Consider the following 22,520-nt stretch of genomic DNA (forward strand, 5'->3'; position numbering starts at 1 on the left):
TGAGCTTAATTTTACTCCTCTTAAGAGTAAGCTGGACTTAGTGACTTAGAGCTAACAGAGTATGAAAATGGGGGTGGGGGAGTAATTTTACTTTGCAGAAACCTGGCAGACATCACCTTAACCAAGTGATCAAGATTAATATCACCATAATTAATAGGTTATGCTAATATCATGCACAGTGATAATAATATGATGAGAGGGAGACTTTGTAATATTCTTCCCCCAAATCCAAATCTGTAGTCCAAATATGAGAAAACATCAGGCAAACACAGATTGAGGGACATACTATAAAATATAGGAACAGCCCTTTGTAAGCATCAGGGTCATGGAAAACAAAGACAGAAACTGTCACAGACTAAAGGAGACAACTAAATGCAGTGTAATATCCTGGATTGGATCCTGGAACATAAAAGGGGCATTATGGGGAAACTGGTGAATTCCAAATAAATTCTGTGGTTTGGTTAATAGTGTTGTACCAATGTTAATTTGTTTTTGATAAATGTACCATAATTATGTAAGATATTAACAGTAGGAGAAACTGGGGGAAAGTATATAGGAACTCTTCTATAGATAACAAAATTATTTCTAAATAAAAAGTTTATTAAAAAAAAAAAGGAATAGGCCAGTTGACTGCTGTGGTGAATATTTGTCCTCCTAGGGAAGATAGATCCCAAAGTTCAAGAGAACCACATTGAGACCTTTTGGGAATACTACTTCTAATTCTTGAACTAAACAGTATTCATTCTATATAACAGTATTATAAGAAAAGAAAGCAATATCCTTACTCCCTGACACTTTTGAAACCTTCACATGTATCTCCTCATGAGCATCGCAGTAGTTCTGTGAGTAGATTAAAGTACTAATAGCCTCATTTTATACATGAAGAAACTGAGACTCAGGAAATGAAGTGAGTTTCCCGAGACTGCATAGTAATTGGACTACTCTGGCCTTTAAACTAGGTCTCCTGCATCCAGATTTACTACTTTCTCCACTGTACTGTGTAACTTCTTTTATACTCAAGTATGCTGCAGAGACCTTAGAGATATTTTAATTTTTAAAGTCATGATAGCAAAATAATTATTTATGTCAATAGAACAGATTCCTAAGAAATATCAAAATTTTCTGTACACTAAGAAATATATTGTCTATGACATAGAGAGTTATTTGTGTCTCAGTTCAGTGAAGAATTCTAAAATATGTTTATTTTATCTTTTTGCAAGCTCCGTTTAGAGGCACTTCATCAGATACTTGTTCTATTGTCTGGAATGGAAGAAAAAGGTAGCATCTCTCTGACAGGAAGCAGATTGAGCTCAGGTTTCCAGTCATCCACTCTGCTCACATCTGTGAGGCTGCAGTTTCTAGCAGGGTGTTTTGGTTTAGGCACTGTTGGACATGCAGGAGCCAAAGGAGAGAGTGGCCGATTGCATCACTATCAGGTAGGTGACAGAGCTGTCCTGTGAGAATGACACCTTACCTGTATTTTTACACCAGTTTAATAATGCTAAACTTTTTGGTGCTTAGAATTGAGGTTTAAAAATATAAAGACCTAAATGACTTAATGATACCATTGGTTTCATTTCTTGAGTAATAAATAGTAGTGTAGCTGCAATTAGATAAACCAATAGGTAAGCTGTGGTACTGTTGTACTTTTACATTCTTTGCTGGCTCAGTTTTATTATCCCTTAGCCAAATTGCATAGAGGTAGATTTAAGTTGGGACAGGGTTGGTATTTGGGAGGATGGGTTTCAAAAATTTACATTTTAGACTTAATCAATTTTACTGAGTTTCTCTGGTTGTTTGAACTGTTTTTTTAAGTGTTCTCTTCATGTCTTCCATGTTTAGAGAGGAGAAATGCTTTGTGGGAAAGGAGAAAGATTATATAGAATCAAGAATTTTCAAGCACTGAAAAGTTTTAACCTTTATACACTGAAATATACGAAATGATTAAAAACCACCATAGGGCTCTAGTATAGACTAGGGATAAAATGCTATTACTTTCAAAAGTAGGAAGTGTTTATTTAGTTCTTTGGCCCACTTTTTGATTGGGTCTTTTATTTTTCTGGAATTGAGCTGCAGGAGTTGCTTGTATATTTTTGAGATTAATTATTTGTCTGTTGCTTCGTTTGCTATTATTTTCTCCCATTCTGAAGGCTGTCTTTTCACCTTGCTTATAGTTTCCTTTGTTGTGCAGAAGCTTTTAATTTTAATTAGGTCCCATTGGTTTATTTTTGTTTTTATTTCCAATATTCTGGGAGGTGGGTCATAGAGGATCCTGCTGTGATTTATGTTGGACAGTGTTTTGCCCATGTTTTCCTCTAGGAGTTTAATAGTTTCTTATCTTACATTTAGATTTTTAATCCATTTTGAGTTTATTTTGTGTATGGTGTTAGAAAGTGTTCTAGTTCCATTCTTTTACAAGTGGTTGACCAGTTTTCCCAGCACCACTTGTTAAAGAGATTGTCTTTTCTCCATTGTATATTCTTGCATCCTTTGTCAAAGATAAGGTGTCCATAGGTGCATGGATTTATCTCTGGGCTTTCTATTTTGTTCCATTGATCTATATTTCTGTCTTTGTGCCAGTACCATACTGTCTTGATGACTGTGGCTCTGTAGTAGAGCCTGAAATCAGGCAGGTTAATTCCTCCAGTTCCATTCTTCTTTCTTAAGATTGCTTTGGCTATTCGAGGCTTTTTGGATTTCCATACAAATTGTGAAATTATTTATTCGAGTTCTCTGAAAAATACCATTGGTAGCTTGATAGGGATTGCATTGAATCTATAGATTGCTTTGGGTAGTATACTCATTTTCACTATATTGATTCTTCCGATCCATGAACACGGTATATTTTTCCATGTATTAGTGTTCTCTTTGATTTCTTTTCACCAGTGTTTTATAGTTTTCTATATATAGGTCTTTTGTTTCTTTAGGTGGATATATTCCCAAGTATTTTATTCTTTTCATTGCAGTGGTAAATGAAATTGTTTCCTTAATTTCTCTCTCTGTTTTCTCATTGTTAGTGTATAGGAATGCAAAGGATTTCTGTGTGTTAATTTTATATCCTGCAACTTTACTATATTCATTGATTAGCTCTAGTAATTTTCTGGTAGAGTCTTTAGTGTTTTCTATGTAGAGGATCATGTCATCTGCAAAGACATGCAGATGGCTAACAAACATATGAAAAGATGCTCAACATCACTCGTTCATTATCAGAGAAATGCAAATCAAAACCACAATGAGGTACCATTTCACGCCAGTCAGAATGGCTGCTACCCAAAAGTCTACAACAATAAATGCTGGAGAGGGTGTGGAGGAAAGGGAACCCTCTTACACTGTTGGTAGGAATGCAGACTAGTACAGCCACTATGGAGAACAGTGTGGTGATTCTTTAAAAAACTGGAGATAGAACCGCCTTATGACCCAGCAATTCGACTGCTGGGCATATTCACTGAGGAAACCAGAATTGAAAGAGACGTGTGTACCCCAATGTTCATTACAGCACTGTTTATAATAGCAAGGACATGGAAGTAACCTAGATGTCCATCAGCAAACGAATGGATAAGAAAGCTGTGGTACATACACACAATGGAGTATTACTCAGCCATTAAAAAGAATACATTTGAATCTTCTAATGAGGTGGATGAAACTGGAGCCTATTATACAGAGTGAAGTAAGCCAGAAAGAAAAACACCAATACAGTATACTAACGCATATATATGGAATTTAGAAAGATGATAACGATAACCCTATATGCGAGACAGCAAAAGAGACACAGATGTATAGAACAGTCTTCTGGACTCTGTGGGAGAGGGTGAGGGAGGGATGATACGGGAGAATGGCATTGAAACATATAAAATATCATATGTGAAACGAATCGCTAGTCCAGGTTCTATGCATGATACAGGATGCTCAGGGCTGGTGCACTGGGAGGACCCAGAGGGATGGGGTGGGGAGGGAGGTAGGAGGGGGGTTCAGGATGGGGAACACATGTACACTCATTGCGGATTCAAGTCAGTGTATGACAAAACCAATACAATATTGTAAAGTAAAATTTATTAACTTTAAAAAAATGTAGGAAGTGTTGTTGTTGTTAATAGAAAAGGTAAATCTTTATGTGTAATTTAGGATGGGATCAGAGCAGCTAAGAGAAATATTCAGATTGAAATCCAGGTGGCTGTGCATAAGATTTATCAACAATTGTCTGCTACCTTGGAGAGAGCCCTGCAAGCCAACAAGCACCACATTGGTGAGTAACTACACATGCAAATGTAAGATGCAAGTTGCATTTTCGCTTGGGGTTGTAGTAGGTAGCTAATGTTCTGTGTTTAATAACAGTATGTCAGCTTATCTGTAAAGAATAAATACTTGAAAGTTTAATAGTGTTCCATACTGCCATTTATGTTTTGGAATATGACTTATTTTAGCAAATACTTTGTTAACTTCAAAGAAGATTCTCAATTGTCTTTTTCTCTTTTTTTCTAGAAGCCCAACAGCGTCTCCTTTTGGTTACAGTTTTTGCCCTGAGTGTTCACTATCAGCCAGTAGATGTTTCTTTGGCAATTTCCACTGGTCTGCTAAATGTATTGTCACAGTTATGTGGCACAGACACCATGCTAGGACAGCCTCTTCAGTTGTTGCCAAAAACAGGTGTTTCCCAGCTTAGCACAGCTCTAAAAGTGGCTAGTACAAGGTTGCTCCAGATTCTAGCCATCACTACAGGGTGAGCATTGTAGATGTCTTGATAGAACTTTGTGGGGGTTGGTCTTTCACATTTTAGTTAATTTCCTTTTACCCCTAATCTTCTTTATGTATTTAAGTATGTTTACCCTTCTGTATAATTTCCATTTATTTTTTTCCCATTATTTCACATAGGACCTATGCTGATAAACTGAGCCCCAAGGTAGTTCAATCTTTGTTGGATCTACTCTGTAGTCAGTTGAAGAATTTGTTGTCCCAGGCTGGTGTATTGCTTATGGCCTCTTTTGGAGAAGGAGAAGAGGATGAAGAAGGAAAAAAAATTGACTCCAGTGGAGAAACTGAGAAGAGAGATTTCAGAGGTATCGTAAACGTTTTTTTCTGTTATTATTTATAAGCATTTTTTGAGTCTACATTGTGTGAATATCTTTAGAATGTAGATTTCTTTCTGTTGTGAGGCATGAAAGGATTTTTATTTGTTTAGTTAGAAACCTCATTTCTCTCCTAATATGTACGATGTAGATGTACATCTGGTTGAACTTCCTCTCTTTACAGTCAGTTAACCCTGATGTAGTAACTATACCAGCCAAAGTGTAGATTCAGGCTCTCTATTGTATCTAGAACCTAGAGGTTCTCAGTGACTGATTTCCCCAGATTATGTTTTTGTAGCATTTAATCCTGACAGCTCATCTCTTGAGTTACAGTCTTGGTTTAAGTGTTCCTCCAGGATCAAGGTTTTTAATATTTTGGAATTGGGTTAGATTAGGGGAGCTGAAGTGCTTGCTAGGCTGTTCTGTTCTCTAGTCACTAGAAAAAATTCTTCATTATACTTAGCTGTAATAAATTTTGGTTGCTGTTATATGGTCATCTGCTTATAGCTTTAAAAACCTATTAATCAACATTGTGGGAATTCCCTCATGATTCAGTGGTTAGGACTTGGCTTTTACTGCTGAGAATGTTGGTTCAAACCCTGGTCAGGGAACTAAGATCCCACAGGTTGCACAGCACAGCCAAAAAAACCCCACAAAAAATACAGTGAACATTGTATTTCAGTAGAATGTAAACCCTTAACAGGAGAACTACTGCATATGTCAGTTATATAATTAAGGAATAAAGGTCTAAAACTGATCATTTGTTGAAAAAATTTTGTGTAACTACCAGTGTCTTATTACCATAATAAGCTCTGGGAGCTGTTAAATCCTTTCTGGACCAGATAGACAGACAGACAGATAAAACAAAGGTAATAGATCCAGTCTTTCAAGACCATTATGAGGATTAAATAACTTAATACTTGTAAAGGATTTAGAGCAGTATCTGGCACATAAGAGCTTGATGAATGTTAATACTGGAATAGTATAATGAATACTATTTAAATAAATAAGGTAGTATTTAAATAATATTAATAGTGTGTAGGTAGGTGGGTGGATAAAGGAACATGCTGGGGATACAAAAATGACAAAACATTATCTCTGCCCTCTAGGACTTTCTAGGATAATGAGGAAGGCAGACATTTAAACAAATAATTATAGAGTAATACAATAAGCTCAGAAGAAATAGCTAAATCTCTTAGGTCAGAATCTAGAAGGATGTATGAGTCTTATTGAGGGCTAACTTTTGGTTTCAGAGGCTGAATCTGTGGCAAGTTACTTCTTTTTTATAAAGAGCATGTTTCATATACAGAGTGTGAGGAGACTCACAAGGCATGATAACATAAAAACAGGCTTTTAATGCCACCTCCCTTTTTCCTCAGCTCCAACTGGGGATACAGGGTTGTTAAGGTAATAGTTTCTTTCCATTCTCTGTTGAGCACTGCACATATGGACAGCATGGAAGAAGCAGAAGAGTTACTTCTCAGCATCCTTCCATATCCAGTAAAAAAATAAACTGTGATGAATCTTAGCAGGTGTAACAACACACTGAGTCCACATCCATTCCCCTCTCAGGTTGTCCCTTTTCTGTTTATGGGCGTGCCTGGGAGTGAGATTGATTCTAGTCAGCAGTGGCCAGGCATTCAGATAGACAGACCACGTATTAATAACTCCACATACTCCCTATAATACTTAACTGAAAGTAAGGTGTACTCTTCATTTCAAACATAGTACTGATACTGGAAACAAACTATATCATCAAGCTGTATCAACTAGCTTTATGGTTAAGGTCTCTAGGCTTTAATTACTTTAATTAATTGAGTGTCTTATTAAAAAAAATACTTGCTGGGAGTGAGAGTGGGGTTGGATGGAGGCCTCCTAAAAGAGATTTTCCCAGGGGTCTCTACCAAGAGAGAAAGCTTCATGGAAGAGGTAACTTTTGAACTGGATTTTGAAGAAATGCATAGGAACAAGGTTAGAGTGAGATATAGGTACCTAGGGCAGGCTAATAATTTTATATTCTTCAAATTAATACTATTAAAAAGTTTGCATATTAGCAAAGACTGAAGAAGTATTAGAGTACTGTGAGAAGGAAACGTAGAAAAGGAACTCTTAGCTTTTTCTCTGATTGTCCCTAACAGGTTAGTTTTATCATAAACGTGCACACCCATCAGCAAAACAAAAGCCCTCCAGTTAACAGGCTATCCATGAAGGTATTGTAGATTACTGACTAGTCAGACCTGTCCTTTGGCTGGTAGTTGGTCTCCCTTCCATCACAAGTGACTTATCTGTGTATTTCTTAATTTGATATGCCAGGATCTCCCTGAAAAAGAAATGCTTGCTTTCAAATTGTTACAGTTTTCCATGTTTTAATGCACCTTACAGACCGACATTCTGGGAATCTGCCCCACTTGCAAACTTCTCTGCCCTGGCTCTGAGTGGGTCATACCTCCAAGGTGTTGGATGATATGAGATCACGGTGTATTAGAAGAAGAGCAGAAAGTTCTTTGGCTTCAAAATGTACAGGGTTGTTGTTGTCCAGTTGCTAAGTCGTGTCCAACTATTTTCAACTCCATGGACTGTAGCATACCGGGCTTCCCTGTTCTTTACTATCTCCCACAGTTTGCTCAGACTTATGTCCATTGAGTTGGTGATGCTATCCAACCCTCTCATTCTCTGCCACCCTCTTCTCCTCCTTCCCTCAGTTTTTCCCAGCATCAGGGTCTTTTCCAATGAATCATTCTTCACATCAGATGGCCAAAGTATTGGAGCTTCAGCTTTAGCGTCAGTCTTGGAGGGCGACTATTAGAGGGGTGACGAGAGGTATTGATGCTCTTGGGAAAATTGGGATGGTTGTTTAGAGCAGGTTGGTGGAAAGATTTCTTATATGTAGAGTTCAGGCAAACCATACCCAGGCCTAGAAATTTGTGTCTTGTAGAATATAAAAACAGTTAAGTTTTTTTTAGAGATGTAATTCTTAATTTGATTGGGCCAGAGGAATGGGGAAGTGGTGAGTGGATCATGGACTTTTTGAACATGTGATTACAGTCATCAGCTCTTTTACTAGTCTAATGCACACACAGACATAGTTTTGTTTTGGTTTTTAAGAATATGTTTCAGTTCATAACATTTATTTATTTTTGTTCATGCAGCGTGGCTTGTAGGATATTAGTTCCCCGACCAGGAATTGAACCCAGGCCCTAGGCAGCTAATTGACAGCCTAGGTTGTGAATTAAGTGGTACTTAACTGCATTCTCAGTGTAAGTTATTTGATAAAAAACTGTTTCCTGTTTGCTTTTGGTTATAATGTAAACCTGTCCATTCTTTAGCTGCTCTTAGGAAACAGCACGCAGCTGAACTGCATCTGGGGGATTTCCTAGTTTTTCTTCGCAGAGTTGTATCTTCAAAAGCAATTCAATCAAAAATGGCTTCCCCAAAGTGGACAGAGGTGCTTTTAAATATAGCGTCTCAGAAATGTTCTTCAGGTATGTGACCTTTGTCTTATTTTGGAGTATTTTGCATATCACATGTGTTTTGTTCAGATAATGCCAGACTTTAACAACATTGGATACTTGATCTTGATTTTAAGACTTTTCTTTCCTGTTTTGTGAGTACTTATTTGATTGAAAGAGAACTAATTTCAGAAGTAAAAATGGAAAGGAATCAATAATAGAAGATAGCACTGGAGAAGATCATAGATTTAATATTGAAAACGTCTCTAGTTGTTCAGATTACAATAATAAGTGGAGAACATCCAGTTTATTGTGATAATTAAGCACAGATTTTAAAATTGTTGGATTATCAGAATGCAGATCTGAATTTGTCTGTTCTTTCTCATCATGATATGATCTCTGTTGCTTTGATTTAACTTCTAGTTGTGTGCTATCTATGAGAGTTCTGTAAAATAAGCTTAATTCTTGCTTCTTAGCCTAAAACTCTGGTCTGCTTACATAGATTACTGTCAGTCTTTTCCTAATCTGCTTGCTTTTTATTGTTTTTAAAAGAAATGTACATAAAATAGAATTTACCATTTTAACCACTTAAGTGTACAATTCAGTAACATTGAGTACATTCACAGAGTTGCTCAACCATCACTGCTGTCCATTTCTAGAACTTTTTCATCATCCGTAGGCAATGGCACCCCACTCCAGTACTCTTGCCTAGAAAATCTCATGGACGGAGGAGCCTGGTGGGCTGCAGTCCATGGGGTCGTGGAAAGTCGGACCTGACTGAGCCACTTCACTTTCACTTTTCACTTTCATGCATTGGAGAAGGAAATGGCAGCACACTCCAGTGTTCTTGCCTGGAGAATTCCAGGGACCGGGGAGCCTGGTGGGCTGTCGTCTGTGGGGTCGCACAGAGTCGGACACGACTGAAGCGACTTAGCAGCAGCAGTCTTTCTTAAGTGTGCTAAAATGTAACATAGTCTTCTGTGATACATGTTATTTTATATGTGTACATTTTTAATATTGTTTATTAGTGTTTCTTTTTACTTTTTTGTATGTATTCAATTTTTTAAAAATTCAGATTCTGTATATGTTTTAAGCTTAATATATAAACAAGAATAATACAGGCAGCTTATTATTAACATAATAGCTGCAGTTATTAACTGCAAAAATACAGTAAAATGGAGTCATACTAAATGTTAATGTTCTTGCAACAGAATTATCCCAGTCATTGTGGTAGCAAATTCTGGCAAGAAATTGATTTGTTGTTAAAAGTGTTTAAAGAATTTCCAAAATTGATCAACTGTGCTGCAAATAAAATAGCATTTTATTTAAAAGAGGCCTTACCTTTATCTTATTTTCTTAAAAGCTCTGCCATTTATAAGTTACTACTATTGGCAGATCAGTAGTTCAAGTCAGGATTCTTCCTGTAACTATGCTTCTTTGCCTTATATATAGTAAGTTTATAGTCATTTTCCTGTCAGTTTTTCTTTACTAGTATAGCTTACAGTAGCTTTTTTTTCTCCTTTAGTAAAATAAGGCTTATGATAATATTGAGTAAGTTCTTAGAGCATGAAGAAGAATCAAATATTAATTTATTTCTACTGGTTGTTTGTATTGGGTTGGCCAAAAGAGTTGTTTCGGATTTTTCTGTAAGACAGTGCAAAAAACCCGAAAGAGTTTTTTGGCCAACCCAGTAATAGTAATAGATAGAAAAAAAGAGCATCGGTATCCTGCCTCTGTCTTTGTTTTAGAAAAATAGAAACTGCTTTCTCTCCATTAACCCTGTAGGTCCGTCAGGGCATAGATGCAGTCAGAAGCAATTAAAGGGTATGGTAAGCCTGAGCTTTAGAGGTTAACAGATGGGTCATTTAAAATTCTACTTCTGTCTCTACTGAGCTATGTGGCTTTGCTCAAGTTACTTCTCTGAGCCTCTGTTTCCTCATCAGTAAAATAAGGATATAATGTAGGATTTGTGAGGATCAACAGAGTTGTTAATGTATATGAAATGCATAGCATGGTACTTGGCACAGGTGTTTATTATAGTACATTATATATACATATAATATATACATAAAAACTTATATATACATAAAAACTGAAACACGAACATGAATATTCATATACATGGATGGATATGGGATGAATCCAGAATTCTTGTGATAATGTGCTGAAGTGAAGTCTGTTCCATCCTAAATACTTAACAGCTTCAAGGATTTTTTTCAAGAAGTTTATTTAAACTTTGAATTTAAGTTACATTTATAGTAAGACAATGTTCTTTTCCCCCTCCAGGAATTCCTCTAGTTGGTAACTTAAGAACAAGGCTCCTTGCACTTCATGTCCTTGAGGCTGTGCTGCCAGCTTGTGAATCTGGTGTAGAAGATGATCAGATGGCCCAGGTTTCTATTTTTAAAATTATTAGAAGATATTCTTTACATCTGCAACATGATTCACCCAAATTTGAAACTTATAGTCTCTTCAGTTGCAAATGTGTCATTTATTCAGTAGCATCTACGACTTCCACTTCTGAGATTGTTTTTTAAATTTTTTCATCTCCAAGCAAAGAGAAAGAGAAATTAAATTAGTTATGAGATGTGAGAAGTGGTGGCATAGTGAATATTTTCAAGGTCAGAATGAAAGGACAATTTATAGAATTTCTTACTACGTTTGGGCATCTAGAGAGAGAAAGATGTGAGGCTGTATGGCCTCATCAGAGGTCCATATAGGAGGCAACAGGGCAGTTGAACCCACTCTGTAGTAGGTTAGTGATCTTTCTAAAAAATGACATTTTAGCTTGCATCTACACAAAGTAGCTGTCAAACATTGGTATAATTAAATCTCACAGGTGGCTTAATCTTATGATTTATCTTTTCTAAAAATAGTTTAAATAATCCTTTACAGATTTTATCATTTTTCCTTCAATACATAGGTTGTGGAACGCCTGTTTTCCCTCCTGTCAGATTGTATGTGGGAGACACCCATTGCTCAGGCCAAACATGCTATTCAGATAAAGGAAAAAGAACAAGAAATAAAATTACAGGTACCTGATTCTTCCCAAAAGGTATTTTTAGACAGCACAAGTGAATATCTTGCCACCTGTCTCTGGATCCTTTCTCCTTTGATGGACATTTTTCTATCAGTTATTCAGTCTCCTCTCTGCACTCACCTTCCCTCTCCACTGGAGGACTTTCCTTCTCCTCAGTTTGTAAACATCTCTTATTCCCACTCTCCTAAATAGCATTTTTTTTATCAATGAAGCCTTTCTATATATTCTTTCGTACGTCATTGCTAAGCCTCTGGGAAGAGTAATCTTTTACATGTTTAAGTCACTTCCTTCCTTCTCATCTCTTCAGCCCAATTGTTTCTTTTCCACCAAAGCACTGAAATAATGACAGAGGTGTTGGTGGTAATAGTGTATGGCTTTTTGCTCACAACTTACTTGACCTCTGTAAACTCTAGCCTTCCATTGTTTTCAAACCATCACTCGCTGTAGATTCCCTCTACCATTCCTTGATTCCCTCTGGAGGCATCTGTTCTTTAGTGTGACTTTCTACTTGCCTCCATCCCAGATTCCGGTGTTCCTCAGAGTTCTGTGTTTAGCTTTCCTAGAAGTCTCAGTCATAATCATGACCATTTTTACTACGTTCATCGCCTTCCAAACTTGAATGATAGATAGCCCAGGTGTCTTTCTTTCAAACCTTTCTTCTTTTCCTCTCATCCCATTTTTATTGGTGGTACTAACATTCAACTAGCTTCTCAAACCTGAATTCCTGGGAATTCTAGACTTTGCTAATCCGTGTGGTCCCTAGACCCCATTGATTTCACCTCCTAAATTGTTTTTGCTTGAATCCATCTATCTAGCTATCTTAGTCTTTCTATTAGTTTTCATGATTCCATGCTTTTTCTGGTTTTCCTTCTATCCCAGTACAATGGCCTTTTCTTCTCATCCTTTTTTATTTGTACTACACCTTCTATTTTAGGGCTTCCCTGGTGGCTCAGACCAGGGAAAGCCTGGCCTGAGGCAGATTCCCATTGAGGCAGATTCAGGTAAATAATCTGCCTGCAATGTAGAAGACCCGGGTTCACTCCCTGGGTGGGGAAGATCTCCTGGAGAATGGAATGGCAACCCACTCCAGTGTTCTTTCCTGGAGAATTCCATGGACAGAGGAGCCTGGTGGGCTGCAGTGTGTGGGTTTGCAAAGAGTTGGACATGACTGAGTGACTACCACTTTGACTTTCACTTCTATTTAATCTAACTGCTGGAATATCCCAAGGTTTGGTCCTAAGACCCTTTGTTTTCTTCAGCCGTTACTTCCATTTCATTTCCTCTAGCATCAAACCTTATTCAGACCCATCTGCCATTGGTCACCAAATCTTTAGTCCCATTTTTGACATTTTTTTCTGAATTCCAGACTTATATACCCATCTTCTACTTGCCTTGCCACTTGAGTGATAGTCTAATAGGCATCTCATACTTAGCAGCATCCTTAGTTCCAGGCTTTCCCATGTTTCCTAGTAAGTGACTCAACCAAAAAACCAAGCAGTCATCCTTGATTCCTCTCTATCACACACACCCCGTTTTCTCTATCTATATAATCTCCAAGTCTTGCTAACTTCTCTGTTAATACTTAACTTGAATTTTTCCACCTCATTCCTCTGCCATCACCCTACTCCAAGCCACTCTTTTGTCTGGCCTGGATTATGCAGTATCCCATGTTAATTCATTCTCTACACAGGATCTAGTGTGAGCTTTTACCTTGGTAACTTGGAGCATGTTGATCCTCTGCTTAAACCCTCCAGTTAATGGTTTTCCATCCTTTATCGCCTCTTTGCTTACTACACTGTGAACAACTTGCCTTCTTGCTGCTTCTTGAACACACTGAGCTTGTTCCTTCCTTTGGGCTTTGCTCTGGCTTTCTTTCTACTTAGAATACTTCCCTCAGATATGTTTCTCAGAAGTCAACGTATTATCCATGTCTTGACTTAATTATCACTTCTTCAGATTCCTTTCCTAATCCGCAATCTAGAGTCAGTTGCCACATAATCTTTAATGCCACAAACATCACCTATTTTAATTTCAGTGTAGCATTTATCACCTAATATTTTCTTGTTTCTTTTCTGTCTCCACTTTCTAAAATATAAGCTCTGTGTGAGCAGAGACCTAATCTATCCAGTATATTGCTGAATATATAGGACCTGATATAGTGTCTAGTACACAGTAGATGCTTAATAAATACTCATTGGGTAAATGAAGGACTTTTACGTTGTCAGTGTTTCTTACCTGAACTCCTGCAGTAAACTCCTGATTGTTCTCTCTGTTTTCATCCTGTATACTCCTGGTACAACAATGTTTATGAAACATAGATCTGATCAGAGTTCCTCTATATAAGTCATTCTGTGTAGAAATTCTGTTGTCTAAAGATCAAACTTAGAATGCCTTCTATGATTTTGTTCCTAGTTCCTTATTCTTTTTCAGTCTCATCCTCCAAATCTTCAATACTGCTTGGAATTATGTTAAATCAGAGAATGCTGATCAGTGAATTCTGTTTCAGCTCTTTGCCTTGACACATGCTGTTCAGTTCAGTTCAGTCGCTCAGTGAGTTCAGTCGCTCAGTCGTGCCCGACTCTTTGCAACCCCATGAATCACAGCACGCCAGGCCTCCCTGTCCATCACCACCTCCCAGAGTTCACTCAGACTCACATCCATCGAGTCAGTGATGCCATCCAGCCATCTCATCCTTGGTCGTCCCCTTCTCCTCCTGCCCCCAATCCCTCCCAGCATCAGAGTCTTTTCTAATGAGTCAACTCTTCGCATGAGGTGGCCAAAGTACTGGAGCTTCAGCTTTAGCATCATTCCTTCCAAAGAAATCCCAGGGTTGATCTCTATCAGAATGGACTGGTTGGATCTCCTTGCAGTCCAAGGGACTCTCAAGAGTCTTCTCCAACACCACAGTTCAAAAGTACTGCCTTAAATTTCTTTTTCTTTGATCAGCTGCTTAATGCCTTCTTATCATTCAGGACTGAAGTCAGAAGTCATCCTCTTTTGAATGCTTACCTTATCCTTCCCAAGCATAGTTAGAAACTTACACTTTTATATTTCTGCTATACCTGTCATGTAACTTCTTTTATTCTCTCACTGCAGTATTGTGTTATTTGTCTGTCTTTTGCCTGACTGAGTTATAAGCTCTTTGTGGGCAGGGACCATGCCACATTTATGCTTGTGTTCCCATCGCCTGCACAGTAACTGGTATATAGTAAATAATAAATATTTGTGGAATCAAACCAAGGAGTCTTAGCATATCTATTAACTGAGATCTGAATTACTTCAAAATACTGACTCAGTTTCTTTTCTGGTAGAAGCAGGGAGAGTTGGAGGAAGAAGATGAGAATCTTCCTATACAAGAAGTATCCTTTGACCCAGAGAAAGCTCAGTGTTGTATAGTGGAAAATGGACAGATTTTAACTCATGGCAGTGGAGGAAAAGGATATGGATTGGCGTCAACTGGAGTAACTTCTGGGTGCTATCAGTGGAAGGTGCGTAGAATTCTAAGTAGTTATTAAAGACATTTTATCTTTTAGTCTTTTCCTCCTAGATTATTTTTTTTTAAATGGAAAGACTATTAAAAAAATCATCTTATGTAGAAGTTCTAGTATTCTGTAATTTTTAACATAAATGGAAGCTCAATGAAGGATATACAAGAACTCTGTATTATTTTTGTAACTCTTTCAAAAATGTTTTTAATGTATAGTTGAAAAATCACGATCATCTCTTCCATGAGAAGTCACACAGTGCAGCCCCCAGCAATGAAAATAGAGCACATTAGAGACTGAGTGGCCGAGATGTTTACTGGATGCTAGTCACATACTCTGCCTGGCATATACTAAAATTTTAGATTCCTAGAGGGAAAGTAGCTTTTTAGCATAAACCATATTATCATACAGTCTAAGCACAAGAAGCCACCTTTATCAGTTAGGGAAACTGTATCAATGTGGCGAAGTATTTATCAGTCTAGTCCCCAGGTGCCAGCCAAGGACCAACAGTGTAAGCAGACATTTCTAAGGATAGCAGTCCTGTTGTGTTACTTCTTTTGATTGCACAGTCTACCTCCTTGGCTCTTGGCCACAGTGTTTTTACAATAAAATTAATGTTATTATCTGGTAGGACCTCAGACAGCAGGGTGAGACCAGCCTGCAGTATTGACTTCAGGGGTCTTAGACTTAGCCAGTTAAAATAAATCTTATTAATCAAAAATATCTATCTTAAAAAGTAATGTGGCTTTTTCTATAAATTTAGCACAGCACAACTCTGGCCAGTCCAGGACTCAGAATAGGGTATGTACACAGAAAAATGTAATTCTAGAGGTTGTATGTGGTATCCTTGGAGATGAAGAGTTTATAAGATGTACAGTAGTCAGGCAGAACAAGTTAACAGGACCCTGATGTGATCTCCTATCAGGGGGCCTCCCACCTTATTTTCTCATTGCGGTTTAAATAATTTAGTTGAGTTCTTGGTTTCAGAGGGACTATCTCTAAAGCCAGTTGGTTAAATAGTTCTGTTTGTCTGTGACATCGTTTTATCTGCCTCAAGAGTATGGATGACATCTGGAGGTGTTCTGTGGAAATTCCAGGACCTGGAGTCATCCCCTGCTTCGTATAGCCTGTTAAGTATAATGGGAGGCTCAGAAGCCAGTTTGAATTTAAAGTGCTCAAAACCACCTTCTCAATAGCATGGCTTTCCCCCATTCTCCCCTCCCCCAGGAGGAGGAACAGTTGTGAAAAATGATGATCATTTATGCCATCTCTATTCTTCCACACTTCCTGGGGCCTGGGTTCCCTCCCCACCTACCTTATTCTAAAATCAGTATTTCTCATTTAATAATTCTAACTTCACATTTTTTAAAATCATTTTTTATCTTCATCTAGCCCTTTTGTCCAGAAGGGTTAGAAGCAATAGGGACAAAAGAATTTTCACACACATACAAAAAAAATTTTTTTTTAATAAAAACATTTTTATTCCTAACCACAAAGGTTAGGAATTGTCAGGACAAAATCCCAATTAAAAAATTGTTTTTCACACCATCTACCTCTTCTATCCTAACCATTTATCCAGTGAGCAGCCTAGGAAAGATCCATCTTTTTCTGGGGAGAGCTTCATTAAATAATCTGTCTTACTAGGGCCTGGGTATCAGACATAGAATCAAGCTATCAGTCTGTTGTTGAAACTGACTAGTTCAAAAAGCTGAACAGAAAAAGTCAGTAGCAATAGGACATCCACAAGAAGAGGTCAAGAGTCCATCTGTTATAAGAGTGGACGAGAGGGATCATGTGCCCTGAAGTATGCCCTCCTCTAGCTTTCAGGTTTCAGGAAGAATAGAAGTTAAGAATGTAATCGGTTTTATGTCAGAAATAGAAAGCCAATCAGCAGCTCAAGTTAGATGACTATCAAAAGAACAAGCCCTTTCCCAGGGGCATATATAAGAATCTTGGACAGTCCAACTAGAATCCATGATGTTTTCAGTTTATGGCTACACCAACTAAATCTTCAACAGTCCCAACATTTGATTTTTGTTTGTTGGTCTGGTACCTACTTTTAGTTGAACACAGCTCATGTTGAGTTGAAACAGCCCATAGTAGAGAGTATCAGGTTTTAACTTAGAGGCTGCTCCAAGCGATTGGAAGCTGTGAATTGAGGCTTCTATAATGAAACTAGCAACTTTTGGGGGTAGCAGTAAAACCTAAATGCTGTAGGATTAGACAGCTGCATTTAAAGTCTAAGTGACTAAGGTCTGGTTGCCTTCTTAAAGTATAGATTTGATTTACTTACTCAAAAATATTCATTGCAGGCTAGAAAATCATCAGACTCTAAGGGTCAGACATCTGATTTTACAGGAACTAATTGGCAACTAACAACTGTTTTTTAAAACTCTTCAATGTATATTTCTATGTGGAGATTGCCAGTCTTTGTTTGCCTTTGTTCTTGTGGTTCTGATAGGCAAATATCATAACAAAAAATCATTATAGAGGCTTGTTTTGTTTCCATTACTCAAAGAATTTAAATTCCAATCTACTCGCCAGGGACAAAAAGCAGGGAAGTTGTGTGCTACTAACATTTTTCCTCTGCAGCTTTCCCTTTCTAGTTTGATGTCTTAGTGTCTATGAAGTTACACCATATAACATTTTATACTATCTTTTATTATACATCCAGATGCAGTAGCCATGAAATGAAGCTGTTTTGTAAAATTTACTTTCCTCTCAGATGTCAAGTTTACTTAGACCCCTAGCAATAAATTTAGGACTTACAAGGTTAATTGGTTGGACTGGGGTACTAGTATAGTAGTGGCAGCTTCTAGGCTAAAGAAAATTGCAGGAGTAGTTTCTTTTCTTCTCTCTCTCTCCCTACCTCCCTCCCCCCACCCCCCCACACACCTTTCTCTCATCTCTTCCTTTCCTCCCATCCCTTCCCTTCCCTCCCATTCCTTCCTTTCTTCTTTATAAATCTTTGCTCCACCCTGGAAACTGACTTAAATACCTTATCTCTTCTTGTTTGGAGGAAAGAGCAACATACACTTCTAATATTTTTGGTCTCCCCAAAACTCACCTCAGGGATTTTTGAACTTTTTCTCTTGCCACCTGGAGAAGAGAGCAACTGCAAGCTTATTTTTATTCTTTGGCCCATCCAAAGCCCATGTTTGGGAATGTTTAGGCCCTTTCACTTCCCACCTAGTGAGGAAAACAACACTTTTCTGCTCTTCTCCCCTCACTTAACTAACGGCCAAAAGCAGCCAGGGAGCCAACTCTCCTGTGGTTGACTCTATTACTTTTGAATTCCATGGGTAACTTTTGTCTCTCACAATAGATAGCCACTCACCTGCTGTTTCATAAAGTGTAACCCCATAGGCATTAGAGTTTTCTCTTTCCCGAGTTCTCTCTTGTTCCCAAATATGTACTTATATTTTAATGATACAGAGTTGTTCTAGTGAAGCTCATGTTGCCACTACTGTGTTGGAGATCCTGAAGATTACCCCTATGTTCAAAGATTTGTTAGAAGGACTCATAGGACTTAGTATATCATTGTATTCATGATGACTGGGGTTTTCTATAACAGGTGGTAAGGATATATAGCCAGATAATAAGAGGAAAAGACACAGGAAGCATCTACAGGAATACGTGTTCAGTCTTCCTTATGTTTTCTCCATGCCACGAAGGGTCACATGGACCACACACTTGTCCCACCAAGAAAATACAGCAACATGTGTGTGATGTTTTAGGGAAGCCCATTAGAGACTTGGTTCCCAAGATTTTTACTGGAGACTGGTAATGAAGGTACCCTCTGCCTGGCATGTGCTAAAAGTCCAGACTCCTAAAAGGAAAGTTCATGTTCACTATAAACCACATTGTTTGTTCAAACATTCTTGTCCTGGTAAGCTGCTTGAATCATTTAGGGAATGTTTTGTAACAGTGTAGGAAACTGTTTACCAGTCGAGTTACCAGGTACTTGCTAAGGGGCCACTGTTATAAGCATGCCTTTTTAAAGAGAGCAGTCTAAAGCCTGCTATATTAACTCTTTTCTGAAAAGCGTGTTGTATTAACTCTTTTCTGAACAGAAGTATACATAAAAGTAATTAGAAATTTTGTATATAAAGAATTGAAGCTGTCCATTAAAAATTTTCTGGACTTGCTGTACTTTCTCAACTTCATAATTAAGATATAAGTTAAAATTGTTTATTTCAAATAAATACTCAGGGGTTATATTCAAAGGTTATTCTACATGTACTACATGGTAAATATTAAATTTGCCCTAAAATTTTTAAAAATGATGAAATTGTTTCATTTTTGTGTTATTTTCACTTAAGCTAAAAATAAACTTACGTTCTCATAAATGTTTAATTCATTCTTTATAAACGTATTCCTCAGTATTGCTTTATACGGTTAATGGTATATAAAAAAGTTTTTTTGAATATTAGTGAACATTACCACTTGATTTTAGTTTTACATTGTGAAGGAAAACAGAGGTAATGAAGGCACGTGTGTTGGAGTTTCTCGTTGGCCAGTACACGACTTTAACCACCGTACTACCTCGGATATGTGGCTCTATCGGGCCTACAGTGGTAACCTCTATCACAACGGAGAACAGACTCTGACATTATCCAGCTTTACTCAAGGAGATTTCATTACCTGTGTGTTAGACATGGAAGCCAGGACCATTTCCTTTGGGAAGAATGGAGAGGTACTGAAACTTATTCGAAGGCATTGCTTGTTTTGTTTTCTTTTTTAAATTAGTTATCTATTTTATACATATTATCAGAGGTGTAAATATGTCAATTCCAAGCTGCTAATTCTTCCCACCTCTACCCTTTCCTCCTTAGTATTCATACGTTTGTTCTCTACATCTGTGTTCCCATTTCTGCTTTGCATCTATACCACTTTTCTAGATTACATATATATGCATTAATGTGTGATATCTACTTTTCTCTTTCTGACTTCATTCTTTATGACAGTCTGTCGGTCCATCCATGTCTCTGCAAATAACCTTGTTTCATGCTTTTTTATGGCCAAGTAATATTTCATACGTATGTACCACATCTTCTTTATCCATTCTCCTGTTGATGGACATTTAGGTTACTGCCTTGTCCTGGCTATTGCAAATAGTGCTGCAGTGAACATTGGGGTTCATGTGTCTTTTTGTTTGTTTGAAATGTTTACTTTTAAGATAAGCAGAAAGAATAACAAAGTCATAAATTTGAAGGAAAGTAACCCATAGAGGAACCCCCATAACACTGAGTATATGCCTGATAGTGGGATTGCTGGGTCATACAGTAGTTCCGGGTTTGGTTTTTCAAGGAACCTCCATACTTTTCTCTATAGTGGCTGTATCAATTTATATTTACACTAGCAGTGTATGAGGTTCTCTTTTCTCTATACCCTCTCCAGCATTTTTTTTCTTCCAGGGTCTCAGCTTTCTCATGTATTCTGTTTTCTTATTTTTAATTGGAGGATAATTGCTTTACAATGTTGTGCTGGTTTTTGCCAGATAGCAACATGAATCAGCCATAAATATACATACATCCCCTTCCTCTTGAACCTGCTTCCCATCTCCCACCCCATCCTATCCCTCAGGTTCCAGGATTTGTTGTTTGTAGATTTTTGATGATGGCCATTCTGACCAGCGTGAGGTGATACCTCATTGTAGTTTTGATTTGTGTTTCTTTAATAGTTAGTGATGTTGGGCATCTTTTCATGTATTTGTTGGCTATCTGTATGTCTTCTTTGGAAAAATGCCTATTTAGATCTTCTGCCCATTTTTTTTTCCTGAACTCTTTTTTGTTTTTTCAGTTTTTACACTGTTGTGTTGGTTTCTGACATACAGTGTGAATGAGCCATAATTATACTTACGTCCCCTCCCTCTCCTCACCCCATTCCATCCCTCCAGGTCATCCCAGAATGCCAGATTGCTTCTGCCCATTTTTTTATTTTTATTTTTTATATTGAGCTGCATGCCCTGTTTGTATATTTTGGAGATTAATCCTTTGTCAGTTGCTTCATTTGCAAATATTTTCTCCCCTTCTGAGGGGTGTCTTTTTGTCTTGTGTTTATGGTTTCCTTTACTGTGGAAAAACTTTTAATTAGGTCCCATTTGTTTATTTTATTTTCATTAATCTAGGAATTGGACCAAAAAGGATCTTGCTGTGATTTATGTCATGGAGTTTTTCTTTTTACTTATCCTTGACTCAGTTAGTGCTAGCTATTCAGTTTACAGATTATTTGCTCTTCTTTGCTTTTTCTCTAATCCTTTTGGTTCTTATAATATTTATCAGCACCAAAAAAAAAAAGAAAAAGACAATAGTAAAATCCCAATAAGACAGTTGTAACAGAGGAACAAATTAAGATCATTTATTATATGTGGAATTTCCTTAGTTAGTAAGGATAATTGAGGTTTGAATCTAGTAACTTACTGTGTCTCGTAAGAGCTTTGACTCTTAATATGTATTGGATATTATCAATTTTAAAACATATTTTTGTTTCCCTTTTTTCCCATCACCTGTGCCACACTATAGGAACCCAAATTAGCTTTCGAAGATGTGGATGCAGCGGAGTTGTACCCATGCGTAATGTTCTATAGTAGCAACCCAGGGGAAAAGGTAATGAAACCTCAGACCTTCATAATTAAGCATGAAGAATATTTGTTATTTTTTATTAATATTTTTGTTAACATCATACAGAGTTTATAGGTACAAGAAGCTATTTCTACCATTAGAAGTACCTTCTAAGGTAAATTTACTCTTCCAGAAGAAGGTTAGATTATTTTTAAAAATTACCTTTACTCTTTTTTAAGGGACTATTTTGATATTCTGATAATTTGAATATAGTGAATCAACTTTCAAACATATGTGGGATTATAGGAATTACAGGAAATAGTTTAGGGATAATCTGGTTCATTGGCAGTTGTACCTATGAGAGAGGAATCTAAAAATAACCTCAGTGTAGTCAGATACTATTCTGTGAATAATGGAAGTTTCAGTTATAATGGGGAAGCTGCCTTTCATTCATTCCTCTGAGGGTTTTCAGACCCTGTAGAAGGTATAAATTTGAACCCTAAGTCCTCAGAACACTATTAAAGTGATACCCTCTCACTAAAACTTTTTTTCCTCCTAATCTAAAACCCACACAGAGAGAAACTTCTTCGTAGTCTCGCTGTGAGGATTGATTTGTTTTCTACCCCATCCTTTTAGTTGAGTATATAATATAGCCTAGGTTTGGTCTCCAGAATTTCTAGTTATTTTTTAGTAGGAAGATGTGAAGCTGTCTCACATATCATACATCTGTGATGAAAATGCTAGATTTGGTAAATTCTAACCATGAAAGTATAATTTATTCTGGCCTTTTAAATATATTTTAAAAAATTTTCAAGGAGGTATAATTTCAAGCTAACTACTCATTAGATAGTGGAACTGCTTCTTGAACCAGGTGGCCAACAAAACTGAATTGGAAATGAAATAAACAGGCACCCCAGTAC

At 37.3% G+C, this 22,520-nt stretch overlaps 2 protein-coding genes across 2 annotated transcripts in view; one reads left to right on the forward strand and one right to left on the reverse strand.

Moving 5' to 3' along the window:
* SNX1 (sorting nexin 1) overlaps window positions 1-22,520 on the reverse strand; it is a 587,700-nt gene that overhangs the window by 423,743 nt on the left and 141,437 nt on the right. The window lies entirely within an intron of this gene.
* The window catches only part of HERC1 (HECT and RLD domain containing E3 ubiquitin protein ligase family member 1), a 209,468-nt gene that overhangs the window by 119,757 nt on the left and 67,191 nt on the right, over window positions 1-22,520 (forward strand). The window contains exons 27-36 of the mRNA XM_052646182.1: window positions 1,221-1,436; window positions 4,123-4,243; window positions 4,480-4,717; window positions 4,870-5,054; window positions 8,390-8,545; window positions 10,799-10,905; window positions 11,436-11,546; window positions 14,864-15,040; window positions 19,494-19,733; window positions 21,562-21,645. Coding sequence (XP_052502142.1) covers window positions 1,221-1,436; window positions 4,123-4,243; window positions 4,480-4,717; window positions 4,870-5,054; window positions 8,390-8,545; window positions 10,799-10,905; window positions 11,436-11,546; window positions 14,864-15,040; window positions 19,494-19,733; window positions 21,562-21,645 — 1,635 coding nt within the window. The remainder of the gene's footprint in view (window positions 1-1,220; window positions 1,437-4,122; window positions 4,244-4,479; window positions 4,718-4,869; window positions 5,055-8,389; window positions 8,546-10,798; window positions 10,906-11,435; window positions 11,547-14,863; window positions 15,041-19,493; window positions 19,734-21,561; window positions 21,646-22,520) is intronic.

The sequence above is a fragment of the Budorcas taxicolor genome, chromosome 10 (genome assembly GCF_023091745.1).
Source record: "Budorcas taxicolor isolate Tak-1 chromosome 10, Takin1.1, whole genome shotgun sequence".
Classification (NCBI taxonomy): domain Eukaryota; kingdom Metazoa; phylum Chordata; class Mammalia; order Artiodactyla; family Bovidae; genus Budorcas; species Budorcas taxicolor.